Here is a 21184-nt window from a genome sequence, read left to right as displayed (position 1 = left end):
TGTGCCCTCACTTCCAAACTGCTCCATGTTTCAATACCATATTTCTGAAGAGCTCTAGGAAAAGGAGATGAATAATATTGTTTATTACACCCCTGGTGCCAAAGATATTTGATAAGATACCCATGCACAGTAACTCCTGGATGAAAGCAAATTTGAAGGAGAGAGCAGGAAAGAGCATCAGGCCTGAACACATGAAATGAATATTACAAAACCTAAACCAAGTGCCATAAAACCTAGGCCTAGGGCATTGAAGCTGCATCAGAAGCAGTTGTGAAAAGTAGGTAAAGCTTAAGCTTCCTAAATCTTCCAGGGAAGACAGCAACTATGTGATGGGGTAGGGAGAGAGCTTCTAATGACTATGGCAGCCACTGTTTCAAAATGAGCAGAAACAAACCTGTAGAACACGGGTTTTCTGTTGATTATTTGTCATTCTTCTTGACTTGGTCCTTTCCACTTCATGTCTATGAACCCAACCTCGAAGTTCATGATTTAACCTATAAAACAGACAATTAATTAAACATATTTCTCAGAAATGAATTTCTCATCCCCTGGTGAGAAACTGACTTAATCATTCTGTAGGAATGATTTTGAAGGTCAATTCAATATAACTTCCCTTTATTTTGCTTACTTTCTACAGAAGTTGTGAATATGTTAGACTGTCCTTATTTAACTATAGTTGAGTATTACTTACTATAAAAAAAAAAAAAAGAGGCAGTTTTTAAGGTTCAAGGAAATGTTCCAAAATCAGGGGAAAGAAAAAAAAAATCAAGAGAGGGGTCTGGGGTTGTAGCTCAGTGGCACAGTGCTTGCCTAGCAAGTGTGAGGCACTGGGTTTGCTTCTCAGCACTACATATAAATAAATGATAAATAAACAAATAAATTAATTAGTTAAATAAAGGTCCATCAACAGTTTATAAAATATTTTTAAAAATCAAGAGAAAAAGTGATACAAGAAGGGTTCAATGATGGGAAAGTATCTCTAGAACCACATATCCTCAAATTATTATCTTCCTAATTTGAAGAAAAAGATACCTTCTGCTATAAAAGTTTCCATCCATAAGCCTAGTACTTACGTTGGAATTTTAATTAATTTCATTCTGTAGTTTTTGAATAACACATATGCAAGTATGCAACCATTACATTAAATAGACCCATAATCATCTATATCAGATTAGTAGGGAAACTGGATAGCAGCAACTAATTTGCCTGTGGGTCTCCAACAAATAATTCAGAGAGTCTCTCAGCTACTCAGAAAATCTCAACAAAGACTTTCCTAGGTTCCAAAGCTAATCATGGGAGCCCACTTAGTTATTTCTATAACAACTTATACTTACCTGAGAGATTCTGTTGTGTTAATCAGGGGTTGGCAAGGAGGAGGAGGAATATAAAGTAGTGGTTCTTCACTTAGCACCATTAGGGCCTTGTCATTTGAAACAGAATGATCATATCTGAAACATAATGAAAAAAAATTTGTTTTCTTGTTTCCTAAATTCCTAGCAAGTTTGATAGAAGAAAATCATCAAATTACAGGAATTCATATCTAGGATTTGATGAAGGGAATAAAACCTGAGGTGAAAATTAGAATCTGAATTAGAGACATTATTGCTATTTATTATCTTCAGTCTGCTATTTTATTTTATTTGTACTGGGGGTTGAACCCAGGGGCACGTTACCACTAAGCTATATTCCAGACCTTTTTATATTTTATTTTGAAACAGGATCTCACTAAACTGTTGAGGTTTTCAATAAATTGCTGGAGCTAGCTTTCAAACTTGTGATCTTTCCCACCTCAGCCTCTTCAGTTGTTGGGATTATAGAGGTGTGTCTGCTATTTTAATCTCTCTTACCAAAATTCTTACTTAGATTTGTTCTGAATTTCTTTACATAAGATGCTCTGGATTTATAAAACTAGATGTGCTACAACACCAAAAAGAAAAAAATGTAAATTCATAAAACTGAACATGGCAAGATTCACACTTTCTATTTATTCATTCAGCAAATATTTGTCAAATACTAACTGTGTATGTGTGCCAGGTACTATAAGGTGCTGAGTAACCAATAGCAAACAAGAGAAATGAAGTCTCTACCCTCAAACAAGAAAGATGGATCAAATACAAGGAAAAAAGTCCATAAAATAAATCTAAACTGGTATGTACAATGAAAGAAACAAACAAATGGTTGAAATCTCAAAGCAAGAACAGTTATTTACTGATCTGAGAAGGAGATGATATTTAAGACAAGGCCTAGGGTTGGGGTTGTGGCTCAGTGGTAGAGTACTTGCCTAACATGAGTGAGGCACTGAGTTTGATCTCTAGCACCACATTAAAAAACTAAATAAACAAAATAAAGGTGTTGTGTCCATCTATAACTAAAAATAGTTTTAAAAATTAAAAAGACAAGGTCTAAGTCATAGGAAGCTAGCCCCAAAGAAACTAGGGGAAGAGTATTCCCAGTAAAATTAGGTGGGGGGAAAAAGAAGGCTCAAAGAACATAAAAGATGACCAAGGGCTAAAGAGTTGTGAGCAACTGAAATGTGAGCAGGCATAAGAGGAAGTTAAAAAGACAGAGAAAAATGAAATCAAGATAAGGAACTGCTACATGCAAAGAGAAATCACAATCATATTATAAGAACATATTTCTATTTGAATTTATACATTGACACTGTATTAAAAATGAATTTAATGGAAATAAGAGGAGAAGCCTAAAGACCAGTAAGGACAGAACTACAGCAATCCAGGCAAGAACTGACAATATCATGGACTAGGTTTGTGGCACTAAAAATGGAGAGGAGTGGACCAATTTGAGGCAATTTTTGGAAAGAAATTCAACAACAATGTTGAAAAATATGAATCAAGGTTTCTCAGTTAAACAACAATGAAGACTGTTGTAGAAAACTAGTTGGAGGTACAACAGGGAAAGGAACCAAGCTCTGCTATGTGTATGTTAAGTTTGAAATATTACAATAGAGAGGTCAAGCCAGGGGTGCACACCTGTAATCCCAGCAACTTTGGAGGCTGAGGCAGGAAGATTACAAGTTTGAGATTAGTCTCAGCAATTTAGCAAGGCCCTTAGCAACTTGGTGAGGCCCTGCTTTAAACAAAAAAAATCCAAAAGGAGGGGGGATGTACCTCAATGGAAAAGTGCCCCTGGGTTCAATCCCCAGAGGAGGATGGGGTGGGGCAAGGAAACTAGTAGTTACATGAGTTTAGAATTTGGGGACTCAAAAGTATGGACTAGAAACATAAATCTGATTCGCCAGAATATACAGATACGAATTCTATGCTGAATAGTGGGTGAATCACCTAGGCAGAAAGAAAACAAAAAAGCTCACAATTCAAAATTTTGATATTTGAATAGAGGAGGAGACCACCAAAACCAAACAAATAAAAAAAATAAAAAACAAAAAAAAAACAAAAAAAAACCTATGAAGCAGCGTCAGTAAAATGGAAGACTAGCAAATGTAGCACCACAAAAGGAAAGTCTTTCAAGGAGAGAGTGATCCACACAGCCAAATGCTAAGGAAAGGTTGAACAAGATGAAGACAGAAATTTCCACTGAATTTGGAAACACTGAAATCACTCCCCTCCTTGACAAAAATAATTTTGGCAGAGTGGAAAACTAACTTCAAGATAAAGTCAGAAGAAAGAAATTAAAGGGATACGAATAGGAAAAGAAGAACTCAAACTATCACCATTTGCTGATGACATAATTCTATATTTAGAAGACCCAAAAAATACCACCAGAAAACTTCTGGAACTCAAATGAATTCAGCAAAGTAGCAGGATATAAAATTAGCCCCCTAAATCAAATGTGTTCCCATCACTCTAACAAAAGAGGTGAAAAGATCTCTACAATGAAAACTACAGAATACTAAAGAAAGAAATTGAAAACGACCTTAGAAGATGAAAAGTTTTCCCATGCTCTTGAATAGGCAGAATTAACACTGTGGAATGGTTGCCATACCATGCTATGACCTCTCTTTACTTTATTAGTCAAGGCCCTGGATCCATTTGGCTCTGACAAAAATTCCAAAAGCATAGGACAATGTTTATCAAAAAGTAAACCTCTGAAAACAGCCACTATAACCTCCTTCTAACTAACATAATATTGGAATTGCATTTTCATTTAATTCTAAGTCTTCTACTATTGACAAGCAGTATGAAAATTTATCTAATTAGTATTAAACTACAAGGGAGGGATTCAGCAAAGATCACAACAAATAAGTATTTATAATTTTACTTAATGACTGAAAATAGGTTAACCTTATCACTCCACCATATCATATCCACTCACAGATGATACAGTAACAAGTATTAGATAAATTAAATATACAAACACATAAAATAATGAAAGAACTAAAGATACTGTACATGTTTAAATATAATGTTTGTGTTTTAATATATGTGGATACTGCACACAAATAAGATTTTACAGTCACATCTTAACAAAAATTCTAAAACTGGGAATTTACTCTTAGAATTGATCTTAAAAATAAAAATTATTAATGGTCTCAATTCATCTGTTCTACTATTCATATCTATACATGAACAATTTAAATGTAAAGTTATATTAGATAGAACTGTTTCACTTTAATTAAATCAATTGAATTTACATGCATCTAACCTGTAGCTGTTTTTCTGGATGATACCATCTGATGTGTCCTGTACTTCTTTAGCAGAAAATTCTAAAAGGTGCCTCCTTTGATTTGCAGGGCTCATATTAGGGTTCATTCTTCTGGAATCCTGTTCCAGCAAGCTGAAAATTTTAAAAATATAAAGCAATAGTTAAAATGTTACACATGTGTATATGCTACATGTAGCTCTAAAGCAAACCAGATATTCTTCATAAGTCCACACATGCAGCAAAAATGATAGGCACAGCAGGAAGTCAAAATAAGATATTGATATATTTAAATACTCTAGGCCTAGCATCCTGTACATATCAAAAATAATCTTGAAAATAATTTTTGTAAGTATAAAAGAATATTATTTGTAAAATTTTAAACAAAACTGTTCTATGTGTTTCTAAAACCTTATGTTATATAAGTTGCTATAGCTTGGATCTTAAATATCCTCCAAAAGTCCATGAATGAAGGCCTAGTCTCAGCCATGGGAGGTGGTAGAAACTTTAGGAGATGGGTGTGGTTGAAAGAAGTTAGTTCATCTGGGGTGTACCCCTGAAGAAGATATTGGGACCTCAGCCCCTACTCATCCTCTCTCTTTTACTTCCCAAACCCCATAAGATGAATGGGCCTCCTCTGCCACATGCTCTTATGATGATGTACTATGACACCAGTCCCAAAGCAAGAGGGCCAAGTGATTGTAGATTGAAACTCTAATAAAATTGTGAGCCAAAATAAGCCTTTCCTCTTTTAAGTTGATTTATCTCAGGTGTTTGTTACAGTAATGGAAAGCTAACACACACATAAGTATACAAAGTAGAAATATGTACAACCTACATATAAACACATTCTAAACTTAAGATAATAACTGAAAAAAATCCTCCTGGATGCTGCAAATTGATGTTTTCAATGACAGAATGGTTCAAATTAAATAGGAATTATTCTCTTTCAACAGTTAAATTTGTTATTAGTACTGTGCAAATCAGTCTATCCAATAAAACAAAAAAATCATTTTAAAAAATACTTATATTTTTATTTACATGTAAAATTTTTTGTTTACTTCTTTCTCCCCACTCTTACTAATACCTTCATTCATCAATGTATAGTCTCCTGACAGGTACGAGCATTGGGGAAAAACAAAAACAAACGAACAAAAAATACACAACATTCCATATATTGATATACATATCAAATATGGCAATAGTTTTTTTTAACACTTAATTCATTAATCATGTGCTTGGAAACCTGGCTTACCAATAATATTTCTGTGTGTATGCTATAATTTACACTAGTCATACTCTTGAAATCTAATACAAAGAGCAAAACCTCCCTAGGTAAGTATAAAAGAGTCTATTTAGAGGAAGAAGTGGAAAAACAATGTAGAACTGATGAAAATGTTAATGGTCCTCTGGTTCTAAAAGAAAAGGAGTTCTTTGGGACACAGTAGTTTACCTCCAAAGATGGGGAGAGCAATGTCAGGGGGAGGCAGATAGATCTCATCTTCTTTTTCTGATCTCATTATATTTCCCATTCTCCCCTTTAGCCCTAGCAATCATTACTGCCCAGTGATTCTCAAATGGTTTGCTGTGGCATTTTGGCACACTGTAAACTCCTCAAAGAGTTTACAAGTTATAAACTCTGAAATTGTGGCCATTGTATAAAACTTAATTTTGCTACAATCAAGGCTACATTTTAAATTAACAATTGTAATTTCAGACTGAATGTTTACTTGAGCAGTCACACATCGTATAAGCCTTGCTGTAAATGAGGTAAGGGGCCTAGTGGAATGTCTAACTAAACTTAGCCCAGTGAGTATTTAAGAAAACATGAGAGAAGCTGTAAATGGTGACAACTGGGGGGTCGGGGGGAGAGGACAAATGTAATTAATTAAAGGATTTTATTTTTTGTTTTGAGATTAACATTTTCAATTTATTTACTTTTTAATTTTTTCATGTATAGTACAAAAAAAATCTACTTAAACAAAATTGAAGTTAAGAACTTTCCCTTAAGTTGACAGAATCTCAGTTCATTCAACCCTTACTTCATTTTATTAGTGAAATAACCATACTAACATTCCTATTTGGCTGCAGCACTCCCAGTTCCCTCTAACTAGATCTATCACTCTAATTATTAAGAGTGTACTGCAGGGTGGTGCCTGCCTGTAATCCCAGTGGCTCAGGAGGCTGAAGCAGGAGGATGGCAAGTTCCAAGTCAGCCTCAGCAAATTAGCAAGACCCTGAGCAACTCAGCGAGACCCAGTCTCTAAATAAAATACGAAAAGGGCCGGGGATGTGGCTCAGTGGTTTTAAGCACCCTTTGGTTCAATCCCCAGTACAAGGAAAAAAAAAAAAAAGGTTTCCTCTTGTTTTAACCAGAAATGTGCTTCCTTATAATTTTCATTTTTTGGTACTAGTTCTGGACTCTATTTAGAACAAATGTAAGCAAGCCTTCTTCCATTGTCCAAAGACATCTAACATCTCCCTCTTCCCAGGACTTCTTTTTCAAGGCTATAGTTTCTTGGTTCTTTCATATGTTCGTCTTTACAGCAGTCTTAGTTTCCTTCAGCCTATTTGGTCACATCCTTCTCAGAGGTTTACATGCTTCTCAGAGGTAATGATCAGAATTGACCACAGTGCTTCTCAGATGGTATCACCATTGTAGAATAATTCTTTGCCTTGTTCTAAATAATACTCTACTGATACAATCTAATGTCATGAAGGCTTTTTTAGTAGTCTTCACACTCTAGTTAAATTGATCCTGGATTAATTAAAATGGTAAGACTTTTCTTATGAACCTTTCCCTTACCTTCTCACCCTCTTTCCCCTTCAATTCTAAATTTATTTGAGCTTTTGGAGTCAGCTGAATCATTTACATATATTACATATTCCTTTTAAAAAAGAATCATTTCGAGAGGGGCACCATGGGGCACATTCTATAATCCTAGGTACTCAGGAGGCTGAGGCAGGAGGAATGCAAGTTCAAGGTCAGCCTGGGCAAGTTAGTAAGGCCTGGTTCAAAATTTTAAAACACCAAAAGGGATGGGGATGTAGCTCAATGGTAGAGTGTGTGCCTAGCATGCCAGAGGCCCTGAGTTCAATCCCCAGTACTGCAAAAACTAAATTAAAAAATAAAATATTATTTTGCTTAATATAAATCATTAGGATGTATAAACAGTGGGAAGGCATCATCTCAGAGACAAGAGAAAGCAAAGAGACAATAACAATAATTCAAGGCTCAATTATGGATGGCCTTGCCTGCCATGCTATCAGTTAAGTCTAGTACTTCACTCAATAAAAGAATCAAAACTGGTATGCCATAATTTTATCATTCTTCATGGGCAGGCAAATGGATGAAATTGGAGGATATCATGCTAAGTGAGATAAGCCAATCTCAAAAAACTGAAGGACGAATGATCTCACGATAAGCAGATGAGGACATATAAGGGGGGGGTAGGAGGGGTTAGCATTAGGGTTAGGGTTAGGTTTAGGATTAGGGATAAGGAGGGTGGTAAGAATGGAGGAAAGAAGGACTGTATAGAGGGAAAAGAGGGGTGGGAGAGGTGGGGGGAAGGGAAAAATAACAGAATGAATCAAACAACATTGCCCTATGTAAATTTATGATTTTTAATTAAAATTTAAAAAAATTCTTTAAAAAACTGGTATGTTTTATTCTTATTTTAATTTTGGCCCTCTGTGTACATATCCCTCGCCATATTAGATTCTCCCCTATGATTAATGTTAAATTCCCTGGCCCGATGGGGTACTCTACTTTTTCTCTTTAAAAAAATTAGTGTCACATTTGTCTCCTATTCATCTAAACTGTTTGGTAATTACCACAGCCAAAAAAGCAGATTACTAGAATAATTCCTCTGCTTTCCTATTTCCTGACTGGGCGTCTTGAGCCTACAGATAGTCCCCCTAGAAAACTCATGATTTTAACTGCCAAGTCAAAGTGGCAAAATGAGAAATTACACTCTATTTATGTATGATTTATCAAAATGTATAAATGTATTCTACTGTCATGTACAACTAATTAGAAAAAATTTTTTTAAATTTCTTTTAAAAAGTGGCTGCTATGGCTTCTAGGAATAGCTCAACACACTTTGTTAGCTCCTCTATATCAGAATGCACCTTCCTGTAGTACACTGGCTCTGAAATTATACTACCTGGCCAGCAACATTAGCATCCCCTAGTAACCCGCAGAAATGCAAATTCTCAGACCTTATCCCAGACTAGTAAACAAAAAACTCTGGGGATAGATGCCTAACAATCTATATTTTAACAACCAAGTGACTCTGCCAATGATTGAGAACTGCTATCCCTGTTTTCCACAACTTCTTTCTTGCCTCAGTTCCCTAAAAGATTCACTTTTTCATAATGGATCCACAGGAATGGACAATTTGAACCGAAGGATTAGAGGAGTTAAACAGAAGAGACAAAGAAAGGTTTAACCAAAAGAGGCAACTTTTGTGGCTTACGGATATCTAGTTATTACATTAGATCATGATTATTAATACTTTAAAGTCTTTAAAAAGCCCTTCTATTGATCATTGTTCTTTCAATGATCTTACTACCATTATGAAAACTGGCATTTCAACTCACAAACTGTTGCTGTTAAAAATCAATGCCTTGAGTTTGACTATTTGTCTATTTTATTTGTAATTACACTGCACTATAATCATTTAGCCACACTTGTTGGAAATCAGTTTTGATGTTGACTCATAAGTGGTCACTGTTCTTCCCACTGTTCATGTTGGTAATGATTTTGACCCTGCAATGACAACAAAGCCTTAATTACACCTAATTTAGTACCTTTTACCATTTTTTAGCCAAAGAGCTCAGATCTCATTCAACAGACTTCACAAAAATCATCTTCACAACACTTATATTATACACAGTCGACAAAATATTTTGAACAAGGGAAACAGTATTCAGGCAAAATTAGGATCCAAATAGTCGGAGTTTCAATGTTACTATCTACCCATTAGCCCAGAATATAGTTTGAAAAGGTAATATGCATATTTAACAGTTTTATTAAGAAATTTTTCAATTTTTTTACTTGTTTATTTTTGGTTGTTATGGCAGTTTGGCCATTCCCTGTAGATTTTCCGTATTAAAAGTGAAATTGCTAATAAAATGTTTTACAGAAACTTCTCTTAAGTTTAAATACAGACAGGCAAACATCCAATTCAACTAAAAACAAAACATTAAAATACTAGAACTCTGTGAAATGACCTACAGAAACTAAGTTTAGCCATGTGAATAACTGCAGATTTATATTTCTCATTTTTATAAATATTTAAGAGACTTGTAAGAACTTCATTTCACTGCCAAAATTCAAAATTATCTAATTGTGACACTACAAATATTAAAAGGAATTTGACAGTCCTTGTAATGGCCAAATATACAAAAGAGTATGAGAAAGTTACTGTTGATATGAACTTTTAGATTCTTGGCTTGAGTGTTTTTGCATCACTTAGTGTCCCTTTTTGTCAGTTTTGGAAAAATTAAATTACCAAGAATGCAAAGAGAAGACTCAGTCACAGGAAGGTTGAGCAGTGTAGCGGTTGTGCCCAATGACGATTTCTAGTTCATAATATTAATAAAGCAACCTAACTACGCTTTTTTTTTTTTTTTTTTCTTGTACTGGGGATTGAACTCAGGGGCAGTCAATCACTGAGCCACCTCCCCAAGTCCCATTTTGTATTTTATTTAGAGTTGCTAATGCCTCACTGTTGCTGAGACTGACTGTGAACTCACAATCCTCCTGCCTCAGCCGCCCAAGCTGCTGGGATTACAGGTGTGTGCTACCACGCCCAGCTAATAAATTCTTTATAATTAGTTTAAACAAGGTTCTATCCAACATTTTTAAACAAGAAAATAGAAGTCTCTGACATATGTCTCTATGATCAGAAACATGATACTCTACAAGAGTCACAATTGTTTTAAGTCACAAAACAATCTTTACACCAAAAAACTTGCTCATGTTATAGGCCAATAAGCCTAAAAAGCATGAATTAATAAAACACAAATGATTTCAATTTCCCCAAAAGTCTGGAATAAGTATTATAAGAATTGTTAACCTTCCTTTTTCATTTGTGAAATTCTAAAAGCCAAAAACTGTTTTGGATTATGAATGAAGCCACTTAATCCTTAAGATGTGATTTCAGATGTTCAATCTTTATACCAAGGGGCTGAACATAAAATGACACATCTCCAAGTCTAATCTATCCCTTGCAAACCTGCTTTCTTATGGTACAAGTAGGTCAATTTCAAATTTAAATCATCTTAGCAGGTAAGAATCATATGGTTTTTGTTCCCACAAGAATTTTCTTACTGGGTTGGGAATTTGGTTCAGCAGCACAGCACTTGCCTACCAGGCTCAAGGCCCTGGGTTCAAACCTCAGCACCAGACAAAAGAAAAAGAAAAAATAAAAAAGAAAGGAGAAAGAAATCATAAGCTGTTGCTGCTCAGAACCACACAAGAAAAACTGAATTACTGTAAGTTGAAAAGAACATGGAAATCTTTATATTTTAATGTGTTAAGAGCACAAAATTTGGAGAAAGATCTGTGTTCAAGATGTGACTCTAAGACTCCCTGCTTGAGTAACCCTGGGAAAGTTGGCTAACTTTGCTAAGACTTCAAACTCCTCACATGTAGAATACAAATAATAATAATAACAACAAATATTTTGCTTGGTTTTTTTGAGATTCAAATGAGATGACAGATATGAGTGTGTTTGATAAAATCCAAAGAGGGCACAGTGCAGTTTAATGACACAGCTGTATTCCTGCCAGTCCGGTTCAAGATGCCCACAATGTAGCAACTGGAGTGATCCTCTTAAAACTGAGGTCAAGTAATTATGTCACTCCACAATTCGAGTTCTTCGATGGCTCCCAACTTCTATCATGGTAAAAGCCTAAATCTTTAAAATTATCAAGGATTTTACTTCATTCAACCTCTCTGACTATATTCCTACTCCTCTCCCCATTCCTCACTACATCCAAAGCACATGGATTTCCTTGAAAATGCATGCTTCCACCCTTGGTCCTTGCAAGAGGCAGAGGTTATTCCCTCTGCCAGGAATGCTCTTTCCCAGATATCCATATGGCTAATTCTTTCATCTCCTTTAAGTCTTGGCTCAAATATCTGCTAAACAATGATCACTATTTAAAACTATATCTCGGGGGCTAGGGTTGTGGCTCAGTGGTAGAGCGCTTGCCTAGCATGTGTGAGGCACTGGGTTCGATTCGCAGTACCACATATAAATAAATGAATAAAATAAAGGTCTATCAACATCTAAAAAAATATTTTAAAAAAAACTATATCTCCAACCACCACCCTCACCATTAAATGTAAAACCATTTATCCTACTACATTTTATTTCTCTGTACAACTTTATCATTTTACTTATTATGTGTATTGTCTCTCTTCTCTGACTAGAATATAGACTAAGGGGTACAGGGATTTCTGTTTTATTCTAGGCATGCCTGGCTCATAGCAGGTATTCCTCTTTTTTTTTTTTTTTTTTAATAACCAATAAATGAACTTTATGTACTATTCTACCTCTTGTCAAAAGAAAAATTCCTATCTTCATTTTAGGGAAACTAACCCATAACTCAAGAATAGTAGGTGGTGAACTCATTATTGCACAATTTCCAGAACCAGGAACAGGATATTTTGTTAATTTTCAGGTAACTGCAGCTAAAGAGAAAAGAGAGTTTTCAAGAGAGTTCTCCAAACTTTAAAAAGGTTTTCTTCTCTCTGTACTGAGTGATTCACAGGTTATTTTTATAGGCTAGCAGTAACTAGGGATGATTTACTAGAAACAGAAATGTGACGAATGAAGAAACAGGTCTTCAAGTGAAAATAAAAGAACAATCTAAACAACAGTTCTCAGAGCCAGGGATTTTCATACCCGAGAAAGAAATATGCACTTTGTGGGGGCAATTTGCCAAGTGAGCCACATAAGCAAATAAAAAATCATTCAGTAAACAATTATAAAGCAAGCACTATTCTAACAGGTGATGCTCATTCTTAGAACTCAGCCACTTTAGAGTGAGGAAGCCTCAGCAGCTTTGGAGAGATAAAAAGAAATAAAATAAAAAGAAATCAAGAACTCTGGTCCACAGCCCTAGCTCAGGTCCCAGCTAAAGCCAGCACCTACTTGGTGGCCATGTGAGTGAGTTGTCTTGAAAGTGAGACTTCCAACCCAAACCATCCAGTCAACCCTCCATGGAGGCAAAGAGAAGCTGTCTCTACTGTGCCCTGGCCAATGTGCAGACTTTTCAGCAATGTTTTAAGGTTTCAGGTTTTGGGGTAGTTTGCTATACAGAAATAAAGAACTGAACTACTGTATAGAGGGTAAAGAGGGGTGGGAGGGGTGGGGGGAAGGGAAAAAAATAACAGAATGAATCAAACAACATTGCTCTATGTAAATTTATGATTACACAAATGGTATGCCTTTACGCCATGTACAATCAGAGAAACAACATGTATCCCATTTGTTTACAATAAAAAAAAAAAAAAAAAAAAAAAAAAGAACTGATGATACACTACACATTTATTAGACTGCTGACATTGATGATTCAAGGTTTAATAAAAAGTTTGTGTGCAAACAAGTTGTGGATATCTCTTTCTTGATACAGGTATCTTCTGATTCTAAATGTCAAAAAACATGGCTGCAAATACGAGTCCAACTCTTTTCTGTTAAACTTACATCAGTTCATTCAATTCTATAAGATAAATACTTCCCCCAATCACAGTCAATAGTTCAAATTTCTCTATCTATAAATGACAATTTCCTTTTCTCAGCCTAAGGAACTGCTGCTCTATTAGTGATTAAGACAAGGTTCCAAGGCAGACTGTGAATGCTATCTCTACAACATATTAACTGTGTCTCCAATTTCCTCATCTGTAAAATAGGATAATACTTATCTTCTGATCCTGAGAGAACAAATGAATTAATTCACATATAGTGCTTAGTCTAGTACTTGGTGCATATTAAGTAACTGCTAAATAATATCTTAATACAATGGACTGAAAAATAGCTACCTTTACCAATCAAGCACAGAGGTATCAACATACAACCTAGATTATTCTAGAATAAGCTTCACCTTTTTTTTTCATTTTTTTCTTCCAACTGCCTTATTTTGGTTTATTTCTCATTTTCTAATAAAAAATGGAAAAGAAGGAAGCAAAAATGAAAGGAAGTAATGTTGCTTTAATGAGAATTCTGGTAAAAGTGCTGAGATAGAAAGTCATACAAAATATACAGATTATCTGTTCTTCCTCTAAATCTAATTTCTCAGATGTCTTGGACTGTGGTAAACGGACTGTGTCCATAACATATTAATGCCTGTTTAGGTTCAGAAAACAGAATACCAAAAAGTCTAAATACACAGCATATATCCATAATTCATGCTGATATTAGCCGCAATTCAATTAAGAACAATCTGTGGAATGGCCCCTAAAAGTTCCAAATGTTTACTAAAATGATAAAACAGCTCAAATTTGGAGACAAAGAAAAAAGTCATTAATGACAAAATGCCTTAAAGTCTAAGTGACATATAATATTCAGAAGTTTCAGTTATCCTGTACTACCTTAATATTAAGTTTTCTAAGTTATACTACACTACCTTAATATTAAGGTAAGACCTTCATTAAATACAAAGTTAAACTGTTTATTCATTTATTAGTTTTGTTTTATAGGGTTTACAAAGCATGATCCCACCTTAAGTACTAAAAGTAGTTGAAAAGGCTATTATAGACAAACCATTCACTGGTCCTTGTTTTACGCTGACTAAAATATGTGGTCTGAAGAAAATATCAAAGTATTTCAACTCATGGTAGTTTTCGCATGTGGCCTACTTTCTCACCAACTGCCTCTCAAAAGAGATAAAGCAGAAGTTACATCTTTATCTTCTTTTAGTTTTGAAAGTGAGTGACTTACTCAATATAAAGAAGGAAATTACTAAGGGATATATTATTTTATTTCAACTGCCTTTCATTTCACTGTACTAAGTGAAGTCTGGGGAGAATGGTAGCCAAGGAATACATGATAAAGCCACTGGGATACTCTTATAAACTCTCTATATACAATTGACATGAAAACTGAAACTAGAGAAAATCATCAGCAGAATTTCCCACACCCTCAAAACCAAGCTCTACACTTGACAGACTCTAAGCCAGTGTTTTTTAAAACAAAGAATGAAATCTATAGCGGTTATAAGAAAACTTTGCACAGATACTTTGTGATGATCATGAATAAATTAAACTATTTGGGAAAGAACTACCCTTGGCTCTGCTACACCTCTGCAATTCCAGATTCAATGACACCTGGTACTTAAGATGTATTTCTTCAGTTTATGTGTCTCTTTGATAAATGTGGAAAGTGCTTTTAGCCAAGAATTCAAATTAGATTTCATTTAAAAATGTGGCCGAACAAAACAATGTATACTTGATGGTTTGAATTCTGACATTTAAGTTATATGTTAACTTTTAACCTACAGCCAATAGTGATATCATACAGCAAAATGAGCTCAATGATGGAAAAGGAAAAAAAAAATTGAAACCAGACTTGGGGACAAGCTCATCTCAGGATAAGAAACTAGAATTCTTCCTGTATAATAATGAAAAGCTGACAAACAAAGAATGATGGAATAGAGACATTTTATTTCTAACCAGTTACAGACAAGTCACAAGATCATATGCTCTGCGGTCACCTTTTCCTTAAAGTAAGTCTTAGAAGAAAACTAAAGAGTAGCTAGCTGCCCCTTTAGTAGTGTGATTTATTCTTCCTCATCCATGTGTGATATCTCAAACTATAAAGAACTGTAGATCTAGTAAGGTCATATTGCCTAACCCAGAATAAACAAGGGAAAAGCACCTTCGATTTCAAAGGTTTGTTTGGTTGTCCCCCCCTCCCCACCCCAAGACCTAGCATACTTACAACCTCCTTGGAATGTTGATTTACTATTGGCAGAAAAGGAAGATGATGATAGTAACCTTTAAAATGGAAAAGGGTAAACAACAAAGGATTCCATAAACTGCAGCAGTAGGTGCTAGGAAGGAGTTTCTCTGAGGATTATGCTGTGGTTCCTGTTCTATTCAAAACAGAGATCCACAAATTTCCTTAAGTATATAAGACAAACTTATAACAAAGAGGTATCTAGAGATAAAATAAAATTTCCCTTTTATACACTGTCCTCTAATTTAATGGACGGATGTCTTTTTACAGTTTGCATACAGGCTATTACATTAAAAAATATATATACAAAACTATACACAATAGTTTTCAACCCTTGGTTCAGAATCACTTGAGGAAAATGTTTTAAAAACAAATGCCTTAGATACACCCTACCAGTTTCTACAAGTCTTGGATAGGAGTCAGTTAACAAACTTTTAGAATTTCACAGTGATTATGATGTACAGCCAAGGATGACAACTACTAAATGAGAGCACTACTAAGTTTGTTAAATTTGAGAGAAATGACAAAAAGTCATCTAAACTGTAAAGAGGCAAGGAAAATTTGCCAATCAAAAAAATTTTCTAATAAAAAATACTAGTCTCTACCCTGACTCAATAGCCAAAAAAGTCCACAATATAACAAAGTTGATGATAAACAACAGATGGCAAGTGATATTTAAGACATCAGTGTCTCCAACCAGCTCTTCATCACACTGATCTACAAAGGATGGATTTTTAGCTCCCAAAAGAGAACAAAAACTTTGAGTGTTCTAATTTCAATCCCACCACTTCCAATTTCTCAGGTACTACTATCCAAAAACAATTTCCATCTCGATTTTTTTTCCTTTTTTTTTTTTTTTTTTTTTTTTTCTGTGCAGAATTGAACCCATGGCCTTGTTCTTGCAAGTCAAGCACTCTACTAACTGAGCTATATCCCCAGCCCTCAATTTTTTTAACCTTAAAAACTAGGCATTGTTAATACTTCATATCAATTCTTAGGGGTGCTGTGAGCCCTTGTGCATGCTAGGCAAATGCTCTACCACTGTTACCCTGTACCCCCAGACATTCTTCAATTTTTGTTTTTAAAACTTTACCCACATTTATTGTTCTTGTCATTTAGCTATTCTTTCTATTTCTGAGTTTATTTTCCTTCTTCCTGAAATAAAGCTCTCTAGTTCCATTAGTTATCACATATCCCTATGTTATTCTCATGCTTGAAAGATGTTTTTGATAGACAAGGACTCCTGGATTGAGGATTTTTTTTCCTCAGAACTTTGAGGATATTATTCCACTGATTTCTAGCTTACACTGATACTGTCAGTCTAATAAAAACAATTTTGTAAGTAATCTGTCTTGTTTCTCAGCTGTTTCAGTGTTCTGTAATCTTAGTAGAAGGCACCTAGACGAGGGTATCTTTTTGTTAATTTAATTCTTTTTAATACTTTTTCCTGAAGTTCTTTATTTATCTGAAAGCAGTAAATTCTGAAGATTGTTGTCTTTCATTAATTTCACAAAGTTCTTAGATTATTAACTCTCCAAATACTGCCTTCTCCCATTTTCTCTATTATCTTTTTGAAATTCCATTTTGATGTATGTTGGACCTTGTCTCTTTATTCTATCCTTTTGTGTGTCTGTGTCTCTTCCTCTCTTTTTAAATATTCATTTTTGCTTTTAAAAAGTGAAAGCTTTTTCGTGAAACATTTTCATTAAGATTTCCACAAATGGCACAGCAATTTCATTTAACCTTTCCTCTTTGGGAAAGGTTAATATTTTAAATGATAGTGGCAAAATAAGCAAAAATAGGACATTAACTTTGAGCTATAGATCCTATTTCAATAAAACTACCCTATAGTCTTTCATAGTTCACCAATCGTCCTACTAATGTCATTTTTCTGGTCCACCATCACATATTACAGGTACTTATCCATGTCTCCTTATTTGCTAATCTCAGAATGTTTGTCAGCCTTTCCTTGATTTTCATGACCTTGATCTTATAGGCTATTTATTTATTTTGTAAAAATATTCCTCTTTGGGGTTTATCTGATGTTTCTTCATGATAAAATTCAGGTTATGCATTTTTTGGCAAGAATTTCACAAAAGTGATATTGTGTTCTTCTCAGTGCATCATACCAGGAGGTACAAGATGTTGAATATTTTGTTACTAATGATGTTATCTTGATTACTTGGTGATGATAGTAAAAACTCATGTCTCTTAAAAGCACTCAGGTTTTCCACTTCTTTGTCTCTTTACATTCTGTGTAATTTGTTCAGATCTTTCTTCCCATTCACTTTTTCTTCAAATGTACCTATTTTGTTGTTTTAATCTGGCATTGTTTTTCTCATTTTAACTTCCTAATTAGCATATTTCCAGGTTTTCTCCAAAAATTCTGATCAATTGGTCCCTTTGCCATATTTTAATTTCCTCTTTTATTTAACATATTTGTTTTACATTTTGTATGTGATAATTCAAATATCTATAGTTTCTTAGAGTCTGATTTTAAAAGTATATTTCCTCTAACTCTGGTTCATGGCGATATGTTTCCTGGTGTGTTTCATGATTTTAGGAGGGGAAAGAGGAGACATGCACTCATGTTCAATTAAATCTCTATCTGTGGCAATTTTTTTAGGTGGGGTATTTAAATCCTTTGGGTAGGGTTTGCATTTGCATCTGCTATGTACCTGGAAGTACCAACAACACAGAGTCACTTAAATTAAATATTTAACTTTTGTGGGTAGTAGAGATGGTTCATACCAGTAGTATAAATTCAGGGACAAACGTGCATGATTTAGGGGTTTGAGATTAATCATTATTAAGAGATTTATTTTATTATTTATTTTTTATTTATTTCTACTCTATTCAAAGTCAGAATCAAGATAAGTACTTACCAACAATCTCTCTGTGTGGTAGGGCAAGCATTTTTTTTTTTTCTTTCTATTTTGTCCTTTAGCAACCAAAAATATCATTCTTTGGAAATTCCAGCCTTGTTTAGGTAGAGAGAAAAGGGGGACTCAGTTTTGATATTCTACCTTGTTTGGGTCTAGCACTTTCTCTCCTATCCCCAGACTCTCAGCCTTAAGGATCAAACTTAGAATAAGCCCTACCTTCACTAGTTTATCATTATAGGTTCATATAATTTTAATTTTAATATTTCTGGCCTCAGAGAAGTCCTTATTTTGTTTCCAGATGAGCAATGAAATGAGAGTTTCAATTTATTTATTTATTTTTTAATTTTTTTATTTTGTGTTAGGGTCAATTTACTTTTTAATCCAGCATTTTCTGGTATGCTAAACTGCAGCGAGTTTCTCTGTACTTTTACCTACCATATTGCCAAAACCAGAAGTCCTTAAGTGTTCATGAACCTCTTGTACTACTGTAGGGGAAAAAACTATTTATGATGTAGTTGAAAAGGCAGAGTTTGTAATGACAATTTTTTTAAAAGCAACCTGGATTAATATTTAGGTTCTTCACCTATAAAATATGACTAATAGTCACAGAATGAACCCCACTGAGTAGTGAGATAGAGTGTTTTCTATCAGTTCACATGAATCCTGTTTTAGCCATTCCTTGCCTAGAATTACTAGTTTTATAGACCACCCACAGTGGGCCAGTTCCTTAAATTCTATGACAAAAATAGTTAGATGACTTCGTTACCATTCAAAAATAATAATAATAATAATAAGGTCTGAAAAATTAACCCTTTTAAAGTCTGTTTAGTTAATTTCATTTTTCTCTGTGATAACTCTTCAGTAACCCCACACTCTTCAAACTAGCCAGTCTTTGTTTAAGTCTGACAAAATTGTCACTTTAGAAGTAAGACATTTACATTTCATAACCAAATGCTTTCAAAAAAGTTTCTTTTTTATACCACACACACATTTAAGATATAAATATGTGTGTATGGATGTGTTTTTATGTATATATATATACATGTATATCTTAAGAAAATATATATATTTGGCAAACATGTCCTATATTGCTTTACTTGGGCCCATATCAATAAGACACAACAGTTCAATTTTACATTGAACATCTGAAACAACATAATTAATCTTATTATGGTAATGGGATCTGTTCTAAAAGAGTTTAGGGTCCCAAATTTAAACTGCTTTAGAAATCTCAGATTAAAATGTGTATTTGTCTGAACAAATTTAATTTTGTGGCATCTGAGAAAAGTGCAGGTAGAACTTCAAATCTGCACCAGTGAAAACATAATAATGCTTGCTTAAGGTTTCTAGAAACACAAGACCATAGATGTGGAAGTTGTTCAATAAATATCTTCCAGGTGGAACTAATAAGGTTCAACTGGGAAGTTCTTGCTCCTCTAGCTGAATCCCAGACCTGAGAAGGCACCACCCTGCAACAAAGACTGCAAATGACAGGTCAACCAAGAAACGTTTCTGAGTAACACACACGTGGAAAATCTTGATTCCTAATATTTGGTTCAGAGGAAAGTGTCAAGAGTTTCAAATCATTGTTGTCTTCTGAGCTTTGATATTTCCCTGCTCATGCCAAATCTTGTTTAGAAGAAAAGTTCTTGATTTTTATGAGTTTCACAGCCAGTTTCTTCCGTACTTTCTTCCTAGTGTTTGGAGATATTCCAACTCCTTAAGATACTTCTATATTTCTTCATTCCTGTCAGCTCTTCTCTTTGTTAATTTTTTTTTAATTTAAATCTTTAAGCATGTTTTTAAATTTGAATAGTTCCTAATAGTCCCTCTATTTGCTGAATTCTTAAAGCTTCACACAGAGAAAGATCTCAACTAGTTGATCTTTAGGATTATAAAATATTTAAAACTTTCTCCTATTCTTATTACCTTTTCCATACAGTCCACCTCATTTTTTTTAACACAAATCTTTTCTTGATAAAATGTGGACCATCAACTCTTCCTTTCAAACTTCATTTCCACAGCAGCTATGAAGATCATTAATTTATTTAAAACTTTTTTGTTCCAGTCTTTTTTTCTCAAATTTCTGTTTCCCATGAGGGGTTTTGCAGCAAGATGCCTCCCCCAAGCCCATCCTTACTTCCCTCAGCATAATCCAATCCTCTTTATTTTGTTCACTGAATGCAATTACATAAAGCTGTCTACAATTGCCACTATCAGTTACTGGTTACTTCTATGTTCCCTCAAGAATATGCCTGTGCCAGTCTTGTGGGGACACACCTGTAGTCTCAGATACTGAGGCTGAAGTGAGAGAATCACTTAAGCTTCTAGGAGCTTGGACCATCCTGGGCAATATAATGAGATTGTGTTTAAAAAAAAGAAGAGATGCCTGTGATATTATGATACATAAGAAATATATAGTTAGTTGTTATCCTGGGTTCTGGGCATAAGCTCCTAAAACCCTTGAGATTTCCTGAGTAAGAGTAAGAGGAGGTAAGAGGAGCGGGATTTTTTTGTTTTTTTGTTTCTTTATTTACAAGCCCCTTCCAACCATACTTGAGTTTGTGTTAATGAGATGACCCTTGGAAGATGGGGACTGATTGCAAGAGGAACCAATCATGTGAATCTTGAGTTGGAATTTTCAGTCCCATCCCCCAACTCCAGGGGAGGAAAAGGAGTAGACACAACAAAATCACCAAGGGCCAATGG

At 34.5% G+C, this 21184-nt stretch overlaps 1 protein-coding gene across 3 annotated transcripts in view; it reads right to left on the bottom strand.

Annotated features, from left to right (window-relative positions):
* ATF6 (activating transcription factor 6) overlaps positions 1-21184 on the bottom strand; it is a 285089-nt gene that overhangs the window by 184591 nt on the left and 79314 nt on the right. For all 3 annotated transcript variants that reach the window (XM_079136634.1, XM_079136633.1, XM_079136635.1), the window contains exons 10-12: positions 4624-4755; positions 1335-1448; positions 395-494 (exon numbers count right to left, since the gene is read on the bottom strand). In XM_079136634.1, coding sequence (XP_078992760.1) covers positions 395-494; positions 1335-1448; positions 4624-4755 — 346 coding nt within the window. The remainder of the gene's footprint in view (positions 1-394; positions 495-1334; positions 1449-4623; positions 4756-21184) is intronic.

This window comes from Sciurus vulgaris, assembly GCF_902686455.1.
Source record: "Sciurus vulgaris genome assembly, chromosome: 1".
NCBI classification, from domain to species: Eukaryota; Metazoa; Chordata; class Mammalia; order Rodentia; family Sciuridae; genus Sciurus; species Sciurus vulgaris.
The sequence above is the reverse complement of the archived record's forward strand: the minus strand, read 5'-3'. Positions and strand labels throughout refer to the sequence as shown.